Source organism: Taudactylus pleione, unplaced genomic scaffold (genome assembly GCF_031769625.1).
Source record: "Taudactylus pleione unplaced genomic scaffold, aTauple2 ptg000678l, whole genome shotgun sequence".
Classification (NCBI taxonomy): domain Eukaryota; kingdom Metazoa; phylum Chordata; class Amphibia; order Anura; family Myobatrachidae; genus Taudactylus; species Taudactylus pleione.
The window spans coordinates 1856697-1877769 of record NW_028285080.1 but is presented as its reverse complement, the minus strand read 5'-3'; the positions used below and the strand labels follow the sequence as shown (position 1 = coordinate 1877769).

Below are 21073 nucleotides of genomic sequence, written 5' to 3'. Positions count from 1 at the left end.
GGGGCAGGTTTCTGCCCCATCAGTGTGGTTTCAGCGTAGGATTGCTACCCTTCCTGATGTCCGCACCTTTATGCAAGGTGTACTTAGTTTTTACTCTCCCTTTGTTCCATCAGTGGCTCCTTGGGATCTGGCTGTAGTCCTGAGGGCTCTCCAAGGACCGCCGTTTGAACCACTGGGCTCAGTGGATTTAAAATAGCTTACAGCTCAGACTGTCTTCTGGCCATTGCTTCGGCCAGAAGGGTGTCAGATTTGGGGGCTCTCTCATGTCTCCCTCTTTTTCTGACTTTTTTTCATTGGGATAGGGCAGTGCTTCGCACTAGCCCTGATTTCCTACCTAAGGTGGTATCTAGTTTCCACATTAGGAAATGAGGAAATTATAGAACCGGCCTTTAATTCCCCAGACCTCTCAGCTGGTGAGGCCTCCTTGGATGTGGTACGTGCTCTAAGGATTTATGTTGACTGTACCAATTCATTTCGGAAGTCGGACTCTTTGTTTGTCCTCTATGGTTTCCGTAAGAAGGGTTGGCCTGCCACTAAGCAGACTTTGGCAGGGTGGATTCGCATGGCGATTTCTGAGGCTTACATTTATGAGAGCCTTCCTGTACCATCCTCTGTTGTAGCTCATTCTACTCTGTCTGTGGGTCCTTCGTGGGCAGCTCGTCATGGTGCCTCTGCTTTTCAGCTCTGCAAGGCAGCCACATGGTCTTCTGTCCATACCTTTGTGAGGTATAATGCATTTGATACCTTCGCCTCTCAGGATGCTTCCTTCGGTTGGCGGATTCTGCTTTCAGCAGAGGAGCGTCCCACCCTTAAAGGATACTGCTTTTTGACATCCCCAAGATATCCTGTGGATACCCTATGGACCCTGAAGTAGAAAATACGAGATATGGTAAGAACTTACCCTTGTTATCTCTATTTCTACGAAGTCCATAGGGTTCCACAGGACTCCCGCCCTGTCGCACCTGTACTGCAGGATGGGCTTTTCTCTGGTCTCTGGTTGGTGAGAATGTGATTTTTTTTGTGTTCCAGACTTTCTTCTCTCTTTCTTCTCCTCTGGCTTGTTAAGTAACTGAGATGCCTCGGCTCGGGGGCAGGGTATAGGAGAGGGACCCCAGTGCATCCCGGAAGGCTGAAAAATTAACTCCGAGGTGCCCGATGTCTGCCGCCATCACCTTTACCACAAGGAATCCTGTGGAACCCTATGTACTTCGTAGAAATAGAGATAACAAGGGTAAGTTCTTAACATATCTCATATTTTTTTTCTATTTTTATTTCACCTGTTAATTGCTTTTTACTCTGTTCTTGTGCCTCTACTGTATCATCATTGGGAACAGATTCTATGATTTCCTCCTGCTTGTTATAAGTCTCTGCAACCAGGCTGCCATTGTCTTCCCCCAGGTCACTTTCAGGTTCACCTATGGCAGTGGTATCACATTGTGTCTCCATATTGAAGCATACTCCCTTTGTATTGGTTTCCAGCCTTTATAAGGGTTTCAACGGTTCGTCCCACCAAAACATTGTGATCTGTACAGATTCCTTCTCTTTGGTCACCATCAGAAATCCTTCCTCATCTACTGAAAAGGTCAGCTCTTAACCAATATTGTAAATCTATAGTTTGCTGTTCTCCCACACATTGGGTCATAGGTTCCACTATGCTCTTCGGAGACATCCATTTAATTAGCAGGTTCTTGTTCCTCTAGATCTGGGGTGGGGGACCTTTTTTCTTCCGAGGGCCATTTTGATATAACATTATTTGTGGGCCCGGTGCACACAACTCCCCCTCCATGTGACGTGTCACAGGGTGGAATCACAATCGCCGGTGATTACAGCAATGTCCGGAGCATCCTGAGGATGCTCCATGGGAGCTGTAAGGGCAGCGGTGTGACTGTCTAAAGCATCCTAAGGAAACTCCAGGCGGCACTGCTGCATACATTCTATCTGCAGGGTGCAATTCTAGGAACCCTTCTAGCCACATGAGGCTAGCAGAAAAAAGCTCAGAGGGCCAGACCAAATGATTCCACGGCCCCTGCTCTAGATCTACATCCAGTAATTCAACATCCTGTTCTTCCACAGATTGGGTTGTAGATTCTTCTGTGATATCATTTTAGATGAATCCATTTTATCATAAACTTGTACTTGATCTTCAGTATATTGTTCTTCCGTACTTTCATTAACAACTTCCTCTTTAATGCAACAAGACAGGTGTCTTACTTTAGTTCAGTTCAATGAAATGGAATTTTGAAGGCATAGGCAAACTAGGGGGGGTTTCTGTCTGCCTGGAAACCCCCCTCCCCAGCACACACCATGACCACAATAGAAATAGTAATATAATAGAATGTTACTAGCGCTGCATGTTCTTCTCAGTATCACAAATGAAATAATTAAGACCAACTGTGGATCTTTTAAAATGTGTCAGCCAGTAATATACCTGTGCACCAACTAGGAGATCAAGAAAATATGCACTGCTAAGGGTGCACTGCTATAGAACATCAATAGGGTTAATAATTAATACTGTATAATAATACTCTATCCAGTACATAAGAAGAGCGATATGTACATATATGTCCAGGGCAGTGCCAATTTCTTCTGCTTCTCCTCCAGACTCCCGGACTTGCTCCAATGCTCAGGAATAATGCCGCATCTAATGGCGTACTGTGATGGCTGGTCCTGTATATGCTGGAAATATGACACACAATACACTCTGTATGTAACATATTGAAGCTGGATAAGTGCTAATTATGCCCTCTTCATGGACTGGCCCCACTCACTCTAAAATCAAGCATTTGGAAACCCCCTCCTCTAGACATCCTGCATTTGCCACTGGAAGGCAATGCTGTTGCTATAAATCAAACCTGAGCCTGATTTTAAACATGAAGGGGTCAATCCAATTAGGTGCGAGGTGCGAGTTGCTATTTTCTCTTTGAATTCGCATACTGAATTATTTTTGCAATCCAATTAGCAACTTGCACTGAGTCAGTCAGACTGAATTCGCATCTTTCCATTCGCAGCTTCCTGAGGGTATGAGATGGAAAGGAAAATGTTTATTTTAAGGTTAAAATGTCGGGAGACTGTGCTGAACCCCTTGGACACCCCCCCCTGCCCTAATGACTAATTAGGCAACTGGAAGTTTTCAATGAGTTTAATTAGTCCAATAATTACATGTCATTTTTGGGGGTAACATTTTTTTTTTACACAAATTACCCCAAAAATCAACTTTTTTAATTTTCAAGGTGTGCCCTCAAGGTTCCCCAAAATCACTGTTTTTTTTTTTTTTTTTATAAAATATTTTAATTTGTTTGAGCTTAAATGAAATAGTTTTTCTTATAATTTTCTTGCATTTAAGAAAAAAAAATGAAAATTAGACAATTTAAAAACCTACAGTACCTCCCTAATACCCACAAACAGCTTTCTATACGGTCCTGCTAATGAAATTATCAATTTTTGGGGGTCCAGGATGGTCTCCCCACTTTTTCATGCACTTCTCTCAAATCTCATTTGGCAGTCAATTTGCACCCCTCCGCTGCGAGTAGTGCGAATAGGCATTTTTTATTGGATTGGAGAATTCTCGGGCGCGTGCTTCGATGCGAAGTTTGCGGGTTTCAAGAAACAAACTAGCTAGTCGCAATTCACACCTAATTGGATTGACCCCTAAGAATATTATACTTTACTCCTAAAATACACATTAGAACATTAAATACATATAAAATATTAAATAATAAAGCAGAGTTAAAAATAAAAATGATGTACAAAATTGTATGTAAATAAAAACCTAGTGACATCACAATAGGATATAGCAGCAGTTCTTGTTTGGCAGCATGCCGCCAAATGCCATCATAACATATTGCTTGACAGCCTGTTTCTCTTTATATTCTTTTTGTTAATAACATTTTTATTGTTGCAAAAAAAATGACTGTATAGTTGCTATGGAACCTCTTATTTTATATTTGTGAATAAAAAGTGTGCTCTAAGTGCCAAAAAGGCAAACATGCTTTTTGCAAATTGCTAGAAAAAAAGCCAAACATATTTTAATACGTCTATTACAACTGCCTGTAAGCATTGAAGTTGGGAGTATGCGATGTGCTAACTGTATTTAGATGAAAAACATTTTGGCCTCTGCTGTAATTTTGATTACTTTCCTCTGAGTAGTGTAAGGAGGGTTGTTGCTGGGGTGTGGGGCAGAAAACAAACGATCTAGGAAAGCCATCTGACACTATTTTCTCTGCATATACGATCATGCATGGTCATGAGATGGGTCACAAAAGTATATTGTAGCTTTCTTTCATTGTCCAAAAACCTCTGCAGACTGGCATCTTTTTGTGCCTGCATAGCTGAATCCATCTCCCTCAGGTGCTCAACCAATATAGTTGCTTCATCTTTTTTGACTACTACTTCCTAGGTGGAACAGGGCAAACTATAAATAAATAAAATACAAAACACATTAGGACCATCACCGCACATATTACTGTCAGTACCTGGCGAAAGGGGCATATTTTTTTTATTAATAGCCATTTTGCACTAAATTTAAAACTTGCTATCTACTACTAATTGTAAATATGTGCAGCAATGATGTAAGCTCCTATGAGCAGGTCCCTCCTGTTCACACTACCCAATTCTTTTGCACACTTGCCTTACTCTTCAAAAGATATATGGTTGTATGTTTGATTTTGTATTTAGGTTTACGTACGGCTTGATATGTTCTGTTTTTAATCTCTGTACTGTTTGAAAATGTAAACTTGTGTATCGTGTTATTTCTACCTATTAAGCACCTAGAGTCGTCTTGGAGAAAGCGCTTTGTAAATAAAAGTATTACTTACTGTTTGATCGCAAAGGCTGTGTCTCAGCACTGTCACTCAGGAGTCTCTTCCGTTACTACTTCCATTTTGATTGCTATGGACAACATCTCTACTCTTTTCACTATTTGATACATCAACCCCATAGTACACTGTTTTATAGCTATAAAGGCCCACTTACCTTTTTTTCAACAAGCATTTTTATACATCTGTAGATACTCAGCCTAAATCTTCAAAAAAGTGACTCATTTGAACAAAGTTGCAAATCATTTGATCAACTTGGAGAATATGAAATGTAAAAAAAAGTTTGGTGTGGACATTGTCTTGAAATTCTGTCTTTATGTAATCACCTTTATTTATGTAGTGCCAGTATACTCTGCAGCGCTTTACAATTGGAAACTGTAATGCAAGAATACTGGGTGTTGGCAGATGGAATTAAGAGCATACTGCTGTAAGCATGCAAACTGTATAGGACTCCATCAAGAAGAGCAATAGACTTGTATTAGTTATGCATTTTTACCATTCTATTTATGCGATTTTCATGCGTTAAACCTTTATCCATTCAGTCTATTGTTCTTGTAACATGCATTAACTTATGTAAAAATAGGCTGTATGTTGATCTAAAATGTTGAACTTTCGATTTCAATCTCAGAACTCAATGGTCTACACAAACCATTTTTTATGTACTTTCAGTTGCGGTTTATACATGCATTTAAAGCATAGAGATGTGAACGAGACCTCTAGCAGAGTTTGTTGGCAATTGAGAACAATTGTACAAGGAATAGATTTAAGCTGCATACACACGTAAAGATTTTCTGTCCAACCATCCAACTACAGTAGTTGGTTGGAATGAAAATCTGGTAATGTATGGGAGTAACTGATGATCAGCAATTTGCTCCTAAATGCCAGAAAAGAGATGAAAATGGTCGGTCTGACAAGTTTTTTAAATGTTTGATCTAAACAATTTGTTCAAACAACAGTTTTGGTCCATTTTCCAGCGTTTGGGAGCAAATTGCTGATTGTCATTTGCTTTAATACCTTACCAGATTTTCATTAGAACCAATCAACTAGTTGGCTGGTTGGACAGAAAATCTTTACGTGTGTATGCACCTTAAGAATTCTAGGCTTTTGTAATGTATCTATCAAAATTAATACCATAGATACATTTAACTAATTTACTGTTTTAAAGAAAAAAAAATGTCCTTGCTCATCTAGCCTCAATACGCCATACAGCGTGATATGCCTGGCGTTGGTGACCCCTCAGGTCCCGTGCAACTCTGCTAGCGACGGGCGTCTTTTTTTTTTTTTTTTTGAACATGCGTCTAAGTCACAATGAGATGTCACTATTACGCACCAGGAGACTGCTGATTCATTTCACATGCGATACTTGTAAATCTGTGTGCGACTGAGTTTGTAAACGGAACTTGGTGTGGAAATAAGCTGCAGCAAAGATGAGTGAGGACAGATCTGTATCTTCCATCATATACTACACTTTAATGCTAACGTGGGCAAATTTATTTTTTATATATATATATATATATATATATATATATATATACATACACACACACATACACACACACACACACACACACACACACACACACACACACACACACACACACACACACTCATATAGTATCCACACACAATTAATTTGTCTGCTGGGGTGCAGCACCAATCCCTTGATCTGGGATATCTCCACAGAAACAGAAAATATACAATATCTTACAGGGGTGCACTCACCAGACTAGTACAGTAGTTTTAAAAAAAAGTTGCTTTATTCCATGATACATCTATCATGGAATAAAGCAACTTTTTTTTTTTTTTTGAAAACTACTGTACTAGTCTGGTGAGTGCACCCCTATAAGATATTGTATGTGTATATGTATGTATATATATATATATATATATATATATATATATATATATACACATACATACACACACACACAGTGTAGGCGGCGGTACTCGGGTCACAAATGATGCGCTTACAGGCAGGTATGGAAAAACCAACATTTCGGAGTACTTTATTCCTCCGTTTTCAAGGTACAAACAGAGGAATAAAGTACTCTGAAACGTTGCCTATTCCATACCTGCCTGTAAGCGCATTATTTGTGACCCGAGTGCCGCCGCCTATTCTGTATACTATTTGGGAACTCAGCTGAGACCCTAACCGGAGGGCAATGGGGATCTTGCAGTATATTGTTGGAGTGCCAACCCCATTGGACGTGTGTGTGTGTAATATATATATATATATATATATATATATACACGCACACGCACGCACGCACGCACACATACAGTCAGGTGCATAAATATTGAGACATTGACAGAATTTTCATATTTTGGCCTCTGTTCACCACCACAATGGCTTTGAAATGAAACAAACAAGATGTGCTTTAACTGCAGACTTTCAGATTTAATTTGAGGGTAATTACATCCAAATCAGGTGAACGGTGTAGGAATTACAACAGTTTCTATATGTGCCTCCCACTTTTTAAGGGGCCAAAAGTAATGGGACAAACTAACAATCCTAAATCTAACTTTCACTTTTTAATACTTTGTTGCAAATCCTTTGCAGGCAATTACAGCCTGAAGTCTGGAACGCATAGAGATCACCAGATGCTGGGTTTCATCCCTGGGGATGCTCTGCCAGGCCTCTACTGCAAATGTCTTCAGTTCCTGCTTGTTCTTGGGGCATTTTCCCTTCAGTTTTGTCTTCATCAAGTGAAATGCATGCTCAATCGGATTCAGGTCAGGGGATTGACTTGGCCATTGCATAACATTCCACTTTTTAGCCTTAAAAAACTCTTTGGTTACTTTTGCAGTATGCTTCGGGTCATTGTCCATCTGTACTGTGAAGCGCCGTCCAATGAGTTCTGAAGCATTTGACTGAATATGAGCATATAATATTGCCCGAAACACTTCAGAATTCATTCTGCTGCTTTTGTCAGCAGTCACATCATCAATAAATACAAGGGAATCAGTTCCATTGGCAGCCATACATGCCCACATCATGACACTACCACCACCATGCTTCACTGATGAGGTGGTATGTTTTGGATCATGAGCAGTTAATTTCCTTCTCCATACTCTTCTCTTCCCATCACTATGGTACAAGTTGATCTTTGTCTCATCTGTCCATAGGATGTTGTTCCAGAACTGTAATGGCTTTTTAAGATGTTGTTTGGCAAACTATAATCTGTTCTTCCTGTTTTTGAGGCTCACCAATGGTTTACATCTTGTGGTGAACCCTCTATATTCGCTCTAGTGAAGTCTTCTCTTGATTGTTGACTTTGACACATATACACCTACCTCCTGGAGAGTGTACTTGATTTGGCCAACTGTTGTGAAGGGGTTTTTCTTCACCAATGAAATAATTTTTCTGTCATCCACCACAGTTGTTTTTTGTGGTCTTCCGGGTCTTTTGGTGTTGCTGAGCTCTCCGGTGCGTTCTTTCTTTTTAAGAATGTTCCAAACAGTTGATTTGGCCACGCCTAATGTCTTTGCTATCTCTCTGATGGGTTTGTTTTGATTTCTCAGCCTAATATATATGTGTGTGTGTATATGTATGTGTGTGTGTGTGTATGTGTGTATATATATATACAATGTGTGTGTGTGTGCTTCCTTAGTGCAGCTGGTTAGGCATACCTTCAGGAAAAAATAGGGCGGCACTCCATGTTTCAATCACAAATAGTGTATTAAGATTACATATCACCTTGTCAACGTTTCATAGCCACGCACTGCTTTTTCCTCAAGACATGTCACATGTGATGAAAAAGCTGTCAATAACTATCACTACAGTGTTCCATACATTTTGCTATTTCAGATGTTCTTGACCTAATTCAGTCATAAAAAAACCAGACAATTTTGGAGCTGTTTTTGGAAACAAAATTCGTCAGTTAAGTGGTTAATGTGCGTTTTTTCTTTGCAAAAGATATGCGAGACTGATCTGGCGGAGTGACAGGGTTTGCATTGGTGAAAGAATACCTGCATATCTGTTAACATAGTCTCTGCATGTATATTTTCTGAGCACTAAAACATTCTGAAAATTATTTTTTTTCACATTTGCAATAACACAAATTTTGCCTCTTATTCAACTCCCATGTAAATTATATGAGCATAGTTACCTGACGCCCTGACATAGAAATAGCTAGCTGTGTGTAAAGAGTACTTTAAAATGTAAACGCTTCATGTATAATTACTATTAACTTAATTATAGTGGTAAATGCAGTAAAACTGGTGAATCTAATGATTCTTGACTAAAGGTTTTCCTTACAGCAGCCTTAATAAGTAAAATTAATTTTCCCTGACAGTACATTGTGTTTAGAAACTTGCATTTCAATAAATCATCTTGACTTTTCCTCAACCATGAAACATTTTAATGAATTTGACTTTCCCCTTGCAATCATGCCTGATGCACAGTGTAGAATTATTTTGGCATATAAACTGTGCATCTGGAATAATGCATTTCTGAGACTCCCAAACTAGTGTATTTTGCATGTAGATAAATGTTACTTATTTAATATAAGCCCACATTTTAAAACTTAGGCTATTCATTATTCTGTGAGCATAGTTTTTTTTTTTTTAATTCCCTTAATATTTTATAATATTTTTGCCTACCACTTCACTTAACCCCTCATTATTCAGCAGGGTCCAGTATGTAGTATGAACGGGGGATCTCTTCTGTATTGCTATAGGAAAGGCAAAGGAACTATTGCAATGGTAGAAATGCCAGCCAGCCTTGTTTTTCCGCTGGCCTCTTTTGGGGTGGGCCAACTGACTGAAATATGATTACAATAGGTGTCTGTTTGCTTGACATGCGTATGTTGATTGATTATAACTGACAAAATTACTCAAGATCTGTTTTTGCCCTTTTAATGACATTTATGGTACATATTAGGGTATCTTTTTATGTTTATTATATAGGGACAAACCGTCTAAAATAGGAACAGTAGTTGGCTGAATGGTTTTTGTTTTTACACCATTTGTAATTCAATTTCTCTTCTCATTCTTTGTTCTTTATTTTAAAGATACCACATTTATTCAACAGGGCTACATCTAGAGTACAGACAGGACATACTAGTAGTCATTGAGAATAGCTCATATTATGTAGTGTTTGTTAATGATGTCAATTGTGAACTATTAATGCAGTCAGATGTTTCTCTGATTGTCTGTCATTAGAGTGGTAATTCTCCAGCCCCATACTCAGGTCTGTAATATAGAAATGTGTGCTGCTGTTACTACATAAGACCAATGTAAACAGGGAACGGATGAATCCAGTGTTAGTAAATCATTATGTATATGCGCACAGTGACTTCCTGGTCAAAATTACTTGAGTAATATGATCATGAAAGGCTTTATTGTACAGAAATATTCATATTTATTCTAGACAATTCGCAGTGGTGGTTTCAGTAGTAGAAAATAACAGAACTTATTAATGTTGTGACAACATTTATGTGGGATAATTATGTACTTAGGTAATTGCATAAGGATAGTTATAAAGCTTCATATATTTGGAGTACTAGATTTATTGCTTCAGATTGAGCAAATTCTTGTCTACAGGTATTTGTGCAAAATTAATTTGTTTCATTTTTAATAGTTGCCAGCACAAACTTTGAAAATTTCATTCTGCTTATTTTATGGTTCTAATGGTTTAAAACAAAAAATAAAAGCAAATAAAATAGCTGCTTTAGTCAATATGAGGATACATTTTTCTTCCTCCTTAATAATCTAGATTACCTTTCCTATGACCTAATTTAAGTTGTGCGACACTATAATTTTAAAACTTTGGTGTCCCCATTATTTCATTTCATAATGAGTAAAGCCGCGTATCCACTAGCAGATATTAATGAGTGGTTGCTCTATTATGACATCGTAATCGTGCAATCGCTCATTAATCGTGCATGAATTGGGCATAAAAATGTCAAACGACCAGTGATGCGCGCTCCCCATGGTCGTTTCCGACATCAATTTTCGCCTGAACATGCCGGTCAATCTGCCGATAACGACAGATTGACCATGTTCAAGGATGAGGTAGGGTGTAGGGTACTATGTAGTAGCATGCTCTTTGCTGGCTCTTCCTGCTCCTATCCCCTATAATCATCCCGCAAGGGTGATCTCAGCCTGTCATTGATGCCTGACCGAAGTCCGTTGTGTCCACCTACTATTGTGGTAGCCACTGCCTGGCCCTCTTTCTCCTTTGCTCTCTGGACTGTGACTTCTCCCTGTCAGTCCTCACCGCCTTCTAACATACAACCTGGACTGCAATGTGCGCCTGGTGTGGCTCGCCATTGTCACTTTTGGATCCAATCAGTAATCATGTCTGCATTTATGATGATGACTCTAAACGGCAGCAATTATTTACTCTCATCTGATATCTGAACTTTTATGGATAACCGGTTTCTAAATCAAATTTTCACTATTTGTGACTAGGTTCTGCTTTGTCTTAGAAAATATAATATTTTACACCCTCCTATTTTATTTGTCTTTGTTATAAAAGTTCACTGCATATCTACTATTTGTGAGGTTTAGAATTTGTTGTGGACCCGGGGTGGTGATAGGAGCAGACACAGAAGCAGATTTAAATGAAAAAGTGGAGTTTTTAATAAGTGACTTAGAGGACATGGGAATGGCAAACAAAAAAGTCCAGGTATAGCACTAAAGTGCACTTGATAACTGTAGTGGGGTAAATGGGAGAATGTCCAGATAGTGACAGGCAGGAACAGTCCAGTATGCAAGTATAGTGAGCTGTAAAAGAATGCAGGCAGTGGTAATGAAGTCCAGCTGGGTGTAAGTGGAAGCAAGGTGCAGGGAAACAGCAGGTTCAGGTACTCAGACAGGGGAAAAGGTAAATGGAGGGTGCAGGGTAAGTCTAGCTGACACAGGTCCTCAGGCAATAGGGAAGGTAATTGGAGGAGGCAGGGGAATCCAGGGTTGGAGCAGGTCTAGTGAAGCAGGCTTAGGCAATGAATCCAATAGACAGGTTAAAGCACAGGAACTCTCTCAGCTGTCGCTGAGAAACACGTTGCGCTGGCAATGCAAGGGAGGTCTGAACTCCATTAAATCCCCAGTGCTCAGTCATGACTGGTCAGAGAGGAGTACGTGACACACCATGATAGGGCAACTAGGTCACATGTCCGGAGGCAAGATGGCGGCGCCTATGCCAGAACGGAACGGAAACACCACCAGGCCTAACCAGACCAGAGTGACAGTATGTCCACACAGAACCACGCACAGCCAATGCTCCCTGCCAGGCACCAGCGCCACCGCCAGATGCCCCTCGCCATAGCGTCCTCACAGGTATCACCCGCCGACCGCCATGCTGAGAAACCCTGGTTTTGACAGTACCCCCCCTTTATGGGTGACGTCAGGACACCTTTTAGACTTTTCGGGGTGAGCCAAGTGGACTTTGTTGACAGGACTGGAAGCGTGGATATCCTCAGCTTGGGCCCAACAGGAACTGGAAACAGAAAACCCCTCCTGGGGTACGAGACCTGAAACCCCCTCCTGGAGTGGTACGAGACTTGAGATATCCTCTTGAGGTATGGGGCAGAAGTCACCCCTCCTGGGGCTACCAAGGACTTCCCAACAGGCGGTTGCATTGCTGTCAAAACTTTTGCCCTCAAGCACGGGTGTATTCCCTAGTGTTTCTAGACCACTAACAGGGGATAATGACCGTGACAAGGTGTCAGTCTTCGGAAGGCAAGACACTCGACATTCACCACTCCATTACTGAACCTGCATAGTGTTCCAATCAATTCTGGGGTTGTGCTTACACAGCCACGGGTATCCGAGTATGACTTCATGGGAAGTCTTGGGTATGATGAAAAAACAGATATGTTCTACATGGAGGGCTCCAACACTAACTAAAACAGGTTGAGTTTTCTTAGACGCAGTTCCATTAGAAAAAGATTTACCATCAATAGAGGTCCAGGAGACAGTATGATCCAAGGTGTTGTAGGTAATTTGAAATTTATCTGCCAATCGAGACGAAATGAAATTCCCTGCTGCCCCTGAATCCAAAAGGGCAGACACAAACACAGGGCTAGAATTAGTGTCTAAGGTTATGGACAAGACAGAGTCAATATGTTTAGAGGACGGAAGAATTGCTCCTAACCGAGTGGACCCAGAACTAGCTAGAAACGAGACGCTCCCCGGCTTGCAGGTACAGGAAGCCACCAGGTGACCCGCGTCTCCACAATATAGGCAAAGGTTCTCTTTAATGCGTCTCTGTCGTTCTTCGTTAGAGAGACTGGTATGATTTACCTGCATGGGTTCTTCCTCGGAAAGGGAGGGAGTGGGACGGGTAGGGGAAGGCAAACTCTTAGCTCTGTGCTTTTCATCTTGGCGCTCTCTAAAACGTATATCAACTTTATTACAAAGGGAAATGAGATCACTAAGACTAGAGGGTAATTCACGAGTCACCAGGTCATCCTTTAAACGATCTGATAGACCTTGCCAAAAGGCCAATGTTAAAGCTTCTTCGTTCCACTTGAGTTCTGAAACTGAATGACGTACTGGCTGACAGGACGGGTCCCTTGTTTTAACTTCGTAATACTGGAGGAAGCAGAGGAAGTTCTTCCAGGCTCTTCAAAAATCCTCCTGAATGTTTCTAGAAACTCTGGGTAATTATCCAGAAGCGGATCTGAACACTTCCAGAGCGGAGAAACCCATTCCATGGCAGAGCCGGATAACAAGGACACAATGTAAGCCACTTTGGTTTTAGGAGCAGGAAATTAGAGGTTTGCAAAGTAAAGTGCACATCGCACTGAGAAATCCACGACACAATTTTGGAGTACCATCAAACTTATCAGGTGTGGGAAGATACAAACGAGGAGTAGATCCAGAGGAAGAAATCACAGGAGTGGGGATAGGAGTAGCTGCAAGCACACTAGAAGCCGTTGAAGTAGCTTGTACAGTATCCAGACGGTGTGCAATGTCTTGCACAAACTGTGCCATCTGCCGCTGTATAGTTTCCACACTGTCCAAGCGAGTTGCTATGCTCTGAATTAAATTCTGTTGTTCAGTTATTTCTTGCATGAACTGAGCCACTTGGTGCTGCATAGCTTCCAGGCTTTCCAAACTGCCTGCAATACCCTCGTCATAGCGTCCTCACAGGTGTCACCTGCCGACCGCCATGGCGAGAAACCCTGGTCGTGACACTATTTAATTATTACTTGATTGTTAGATACTTTTCTCATGTTCACAATAATTTGAGGGTTAATTAGTGTTGGCTATCTACAGAAATGCTATAACTTTGGGAAATTTCTCCAAACAAAACTATCAGAAGTATACTCCTGAACCATTGTTAGCATGGTACAGTTTCTGTAGAGTAGACCTGTATATAAAAAGCCTTAACTACTTGCCAAACCAACTATTCTAATGCCAGGCATACACTATACAATTATCAGGGCCTAATATTAGCGGATCCCCTCCCGATAATTGCACTGTGAATGCCGGCGACCGGGGGTTAAATATTGGTAGTTCGGGCATGCCGGATCGTCCAGCATGCCCGTCCAATGCATTATTTTGTATGTTAAATGTCAGCCGCATCTGGCAGTGTATGCCCAGCGCGGCCGACACAGACATTCCCCTTGTTACTTCCCACGGAAGGAACAGGGAAATGTCTCCTCTCCCAGGGGCAGTGCGCAGATATCGGGGCCAATACACTGTGAGATAGCTTACAGTGTATTCCCGCAATATCTGCTGACTGTCAGGCTGCCAGATGAAATGTCTGTCGGTCTGATAGGAATTTTATCTGGCAGTGTATGCCCAGCATAATGTTGGGCATACACAGCCAGATAAAATGTCTGTCAGACCGACAGACATTTTATCTGGCAGCTGCCAGCCATAGATGTCGCCGGCATACACTGAGATTTCTCTCCCAGTGTATAGCCCGACATCCACGCTCCGCCCCCGGGGGAGGAGACATTTCCCTGTTCCTTCCATAGGAAGGAACACAGGAAATGTCTGTCTGTCTGTCGGCCGCGCTGGGCATACACTGCCCGATGCGGCCGACAGTTTACCGGGTAAATATCGCATCGGACGGGCATGCTGGACAATCCTGCATGCCCTACCGAGCAATATTTAACCCTCGGTCGCCCGCACACACGCTACAATTATCGGGGCGATCCGCCGATATCAGGCGGATCGCCCCGATAATTGTAGTGTGTATGGCCAGCATTAATAATGTCATACAGTGTTTATTTTTTTTATTTTTCTATTTGTTTATTTACAGGGCTGTATTTTTTTTTTCTTTCAGTTATCAGCCCGTTCTCTGCCAGTAGTTCAGTCAGATGAAAGACTGCAACCATTACTTACTCACCTCAGGTATGTTACTTATGTATAATGTTTTCACATTTGTCTTTAACCCCTTTGCTGATGAGGGTTTTCTCACCCCTATGCTGAAGTCTTGTTTTGATGTTTGTGCTAGTCACTTTCCAACATCAATATGACTTTTTTTTTTTTTAATCAATGCCCCAAAAAAGATAGATGTGACCTCATGCAGTATTGCTGCAGTCACGTCAAACAGTCGTCCTCTGTGCGACAGGTTCTGTGAGACTCGGTGTGCGACTAGGATTTTTTTTAGCTCTAATATACACCTTGGTCACAACACAATGTGACAAAATCGCTTCACGAGACTGCACTGATTAATTTGATATGTGACTCTATTATATCTATGTGCAAATTAGTTTGATTCTTTATACGAAGTATGCGATGCCACGGCTTTTTTCACCCCATAGTTCCGTTGTACAGATGCAGACTCAGTCGTGCAAAATATACAAGTGTCACATATCAAATGAATCAGTGCCTTGCGACTGAGGCACACATTTGAGCAAAAAGATGCTACAATGCCAGGCATCTTGCGCAGCATGGCGTATTGAGGCTAGATGTATGAGGACACATTTGTACCTTGTTTTGTTTCTGAAGACATTGGGCGGGATGTACTAAGCCCCGGCCACCCATTTATCGGTGCGGAGGGTAACGCCAGATAAAACTGTTGTTACCCTATAGAAGCCTATGGGCTTCTTATCGCACCCGACGCCTCGCCATCACCCAGCACTGGCCCCCACTCACCTGCTCTCCATGGATGCTGTCCCATGCTCCTGCTGGGTGCTCTGCCTCCTAATCTTCCGGGTGCAGGGAGGAGAAGGAGGAGCCCAACGCTTCCTGCACAGGTCACCAGCAAGAAGCTCCCGGGGCTCGGAGCGGACGGGGTCTCATGTAGACCCCCTCACCCGGCGTCTGCTGCTACGCAAAAGGCAGCTCTTTTCGCAAGAGCTGTCCTATGCGATACTAATGACATATGTTCTTTGTTATAAAAGTTCACTGCATATATACTATTAGATTGATTTGAGGGCTATTTAATGTTGGCTATCTACAAAAATGCTATAACGTAGTACATATGCGATTAGTAAGGTTGCAGTGACTGGCGAAATGGTCACCACAACGTAAGTACATCCCGCCCATTACATTTTCAGAAATACTATTAGTTTTTTTTTGCTCATTCTAACAAAATCAAATAAATATGAATCAAAATGTCAGTGTTTTGTTACTGAAATTTCAAGAAATGAAAACATAATTTTTTATTAGCTCCACAAATAAATAATTTGTGGTCATTACCTCAGCATTAATTCACAGTTTCGAAAATGCAGCCATCAAGATTCAATGTTTAGATTTTCACAAAAATAAGGATGTACTTGAAAAATATAATCCTTTAATTTAAATGCTAACACTGGGCTCGATTCAATTCAACACGAGTTGAATAGCGACGGGAAGGATCTCCCAGAGCTATTCAATTCAGCACGCTGTTATGTCGGAGAGTGCCCATTCTCGCGCCTTTAAACATGGTGTTTAGTCGCGAGAACCGTCATTTTCCGACTAAACTGCCCGTCACAATGCTGTTTCTGTGGCGCTAAAAACAGAAAACAGCAACGTGCCAGGAGTTTTGTCAGATTTCTGCTCGCACCCCAGGAGGGGTGCGAGAAAATAACCTTAGTCGGGCTTAACAGCGTGCTGAATTGAATAGCTCCCGGAGCTCTTTCCCAGCGCTATTCAATTTGCGTTGAATTGAATTGAGCCCTATGTGTATGAATAATATCGCAGCCCAAAAAGACCTACCAATTTTTACACACTGAGTCATCCCACATTCAATGAGGGAACACATATATTGTTTTTTATTTGACACAATATTGGGGGGATCTGGGCTTTATAGCCTCATCACCAATTTGCAAAAAAATTAAACAAAATTTCAGTGCTGTTTTAAGTCATTGTCTGGTGATCACGGACAATAACTATTAAGAGATTCCCCTCTTGCAACTAAGGGTTCCACTATATTTGTGTGGGCCAGTATAACCAATGTGCTATGGAAAGCAAAATGTTTATTTAACACTTGATGATACTTAAGAATTTTAGTATTTAAGAATGTCTCTTTGATGAGATATTTACATAGGGAGGCAGTAAAAAAATGTGCCATATGTTCGGGCTGCTTTATGTGAAAGGCAGACAATAGATCCATTTGTTGTCAACAAGTCGGCCTAGTGTGTACCCAGCTTTAAACTTTTCACAATCTAGGTGACTTATGCTGGGTACACACTGGCCGATATATTGGCCGATCAATTGATCGGCCAATATATCGTGCCTCCGTCGGCCAGTGCTGCACAGCCAATGAACATATATGTCTGCAGACATATCTGTCCATCGGTAAGTGTGTACGGGCGATCAACCGATCGCCCGTTCACAGGGGTGGAGAGAGGGGTGGGCCAGCCGCGAGCAGGTACTACTTACCCGTGTCCAGCACAGCTCCCCATCCACAGCAGCACAGCACACGCTGCTGTGTGTTGGGCTGCACTGGGAAACTGTCCAAGGCTGCTAAAGCAGCAGCCCGAGCAGTCTCTCATGCCAAAGGGGGGAGCGATCACGCTGATCGTGCCCCCCATTGGCTGTCCATCGGGCTGAGGGACACACAGTGCCCCCCCTTCTCTGTGCGCAGCGCCGGGTCGCAGATGTGTTGGTTTTTTTCCCCCGAAGGGGGCGTGGCCACTCCTTCCATGATTAGGCCCAGTCCCGCCCGAGCTGCTGCAGCATGAAGATGATGGTCGTTCAGTCTGTATGAACGACCATCATCTGCAGATATAGCTGTCAGGTGTGTACCCACCTTTAATCAAAGTAAACCTTGTTGATAACAAATGGATCTATAGTCTGGCCCTTAATGTAGATCAAGGTAAACCAGTTCTGATTAACATTTTGAGTTTCTAATCTCAATACCTAGTCTACAGCTAGGTACACACTAGGTCGACTGACCTATCTGACTATTGGTAAGTGTATACACACTTATCAATTTGTTTGACCAATTTAAATTGCCTGCCCAGTTGAGCTGTCATTCACCGCCGGGTCCCACAGCATGTGTACGGGCGATCGGCGGATCACAGGCCTATCCACTGCACACACCCGCCAATGCACTATAGATATAGTGCCTGTTGCATTGTACGGGCGTTATATCTATTAGTGTATACCCGGCTTAAGCAAAGAACCTGTTTCTCCAAACATACATAATGAATTAAGCTGGGTACACACTGGCAGATAAATTGGCCGAACAATTAATCGCCCAGTATATCGTGTGCCAGTCGGTCAGTGTGTGCCAGCGATATGTCTGAACGACGTCGTTCAGACATATCGCGTCGACTATGCTGCACAGCCAATGGCAGATATAGCTTTCCATGATGCTGTGTGTATGGGCGGACAGCCGACCGCCCTTACACTTGCAGCAGAGGCCGCGGGGAGGAAAATATTCTGTAACAGGCAGTGTTTATAAAAATAAGACAATTTAGCGAGCAAAGGGGCACAATTTAATTTGATGAAAGTCTGAACGGTAACTTATGGATGAATACTTTTACAGAAAGGGTGATATATGTATGGATAACACGGTAACGTAGCATTTTGCATGCAGATACACCCGCAGTCGCACACGGAACATAGGCATGCCTCATATAGTTTTAATCAACAGTAGCATCTTGTGTGTTTCTTTCGCATTGCTGTGCAATTAAAGGTAAAAAGTTGCATGAAAAGAAGATGAGCACTAACCAGTCGCATGGTGCTCACATGTTTTGTGTAACGCGACTTGTAGCGCACGAAGGGTAGATGTATGTGGACACATCTGTAGGTAGCATTCTAAATGGTTACCAATGCTTATTTACAGGACCCTTGACGTTGTTTGGACAGTCTTTACCTTCTCCCTCCATCTAATGGCTGTTTCTTGTATTACCAATGACAGGAGATATTTGACACTCCACTGTTCTGACATGTTGCCGCTAAGTGGTCAGTGCTCACAAACATTACAATGTGTTAGAATAATGGAACTTCAAAATGTTCCTGCCAGGAGAAAAAGCTGGCATACTATGCTGCTGACAAAGGCCCTCATTCAGAGCCGTACGCTCTGAGCAGAGCGCACGCTCTGCATGAGGGCCGGGCTCCATTTTCATGGAGCGTCCTCCTGGACGCTCGTATAGCTGTGGGTCACCACCCACAGGCTATACGAGCGTGCATTTTGATGGCCGCGATGGTCGTGACCATCGCGACCATCGAAATTGCGAGCCGGAGCCTGCGGTTGAGGTTTTCAACCGCAAGCTCCGGAGTGATTTTGGCTCTATCAGAGCCAAAATCACTCCCACTGACATCACTAGTGATGTCAGTGGGCCGGCTTCTGACGGGAGGCGTTCCCGTGGGAACGCCCCCGGCACGCCCACCAAAGGGGGCGTGCTGTCAATCAACATTGACAGCACGCCCCCTTTGATCGGACACAACGAGCGAAGGAAAGTCCTTCGCTCGTCGTGTCTGGCGCATGCGCACGACGGAGCTCCCTCTGTCGTGCGCATGCTCAGTGCAGACCATCGACCCACTTGCGAGCGGACAGCCGCTCGCGAGTGGGTCTGAATCAGGCCCAAAGAGTTTGTATCTCTTGAATTGAAAGGGCCTAGTTTACTCGTATAATTCTTCTGTGGTTATTCTCTCCTATTCTGCAGGGTTGTCTTGTAAGTATATCTGACACATCCCTGTATCCTAGTTGCTAGCAGACAGGTTTCATAGTGATGAAGTAATAGAAACCCAATATCTCTGCTTTCTAAGAAAAATTGTTTGCATTCTGAACACCTTTCTTATCTTTACAAAGCAGAGAGGTGGCATTAAAGAGTTTTATTCATTCAATTAAAATGTATAATTATGTACTTGCATTTTATTTTATTTTTATAGCCATTCATACATTGGTCAAGATTTCAGCTCACAAAGAAATGCTGGGAAAATTTCTCTTGACCAAATTGATGCAGTAAGTATTGTAAAATTATGACACATTTTAATCCCTGCTAATAAAATTACAACTTCCGAAGTTCTTTTGCTCTTCATATGGACTACTTGTTTTAAAATGGAAACTTACTTAAATGGGAAGTAGTCGGCATCCCGACAGTCAGAATCCAGATGTTCACTATACCTGCTGTGGGATCCCGACAGCTCAAAATGACAACAACTTCAACTGTTAGGTAGGCTGCAGGAGGGGAGGGTTCTGCTGTGGGAAGGGATGGGAGGGTTAGGCTGTGGGAGGGGTGGGTTAAGGTTGGCCTTAGAATCCTGAAAATCACCTGCATTTTCTCCGTCAGGATTCTGCTGCCGGTGTTCCGACCATTGGGATTTTGACAGTAGGGACACTGTACACAGCCCCCTACAAACAGTGGAGGACATCATAAATATTAGTCCAGCAGTGCCTCATTGTTATTGCTAGAAATGAATAGGCTGCAAACTAATATGGTCCACAAAATGATTGCCTTCACTCACTGTAATAGCTGACTGGTGAACCAACTGTTTTCACTCCATGGTACTTTTTTGTCAATTCCATTCATTTGTTGCATTTGCACATTTAAAACAAGATGGATGTAAAATAGTGGACACCGTACATATATACATATATATATATATATATATATATATATATCTCAACATAGAAAACTGGAGTTAGTCAATCCTGAGATACCTGTCTGTATGCAGATTAATCTAAAAAATATAAGCAAAAAACAAAGATGCCTCTAGGTACAAATAACTCCAAACAACACGCCAATGTAACAAAAAGTTTGTCTGTCAAAGTGAAACTGCTATATCCTACAAATTGGAATGATCTATTCAGAAAAACCATATCCAGAGATATTGGGGCTGATTCTGAGTCGGACATGCCCACGTCCATGTCTGCGTCTCTTGGCGATCTCCAGTCTGCGACCTTTATGCAAGTGCAGCTG

The 21073-nt window shown here is 42.1% G+C and overlaps 1 protein-coding gene across 4 annotated transcripts in view; it reads left to right on the top strand.

Annotated features, from left to right (window-relative positions):
* PRIM2 (DNA primase subunit 2) overlaps positions 1 to 21073 on the top strand; it is a 232504-nt gene that overhangs the window by 106893 nt on the left and 104538 nt on the right. For all 4 annotated transcript variants that reach the window (XM_088455935.1, XM_088455934.1, XM_088455932.1 and 1 more), the window contains 2 exons: positions 15058 to 15125; positions 20043 to 20115. In XM_088455935.1, the coding sequence (XP_088312061.1) occupies positions 15058 to 15125; positions 20043 to 20115 (141 nt within the window). The remainder of the gene's footprint in view (positions 1 to 15057; positions 15126 to 20042; positions 20116 to 21073) is intronic.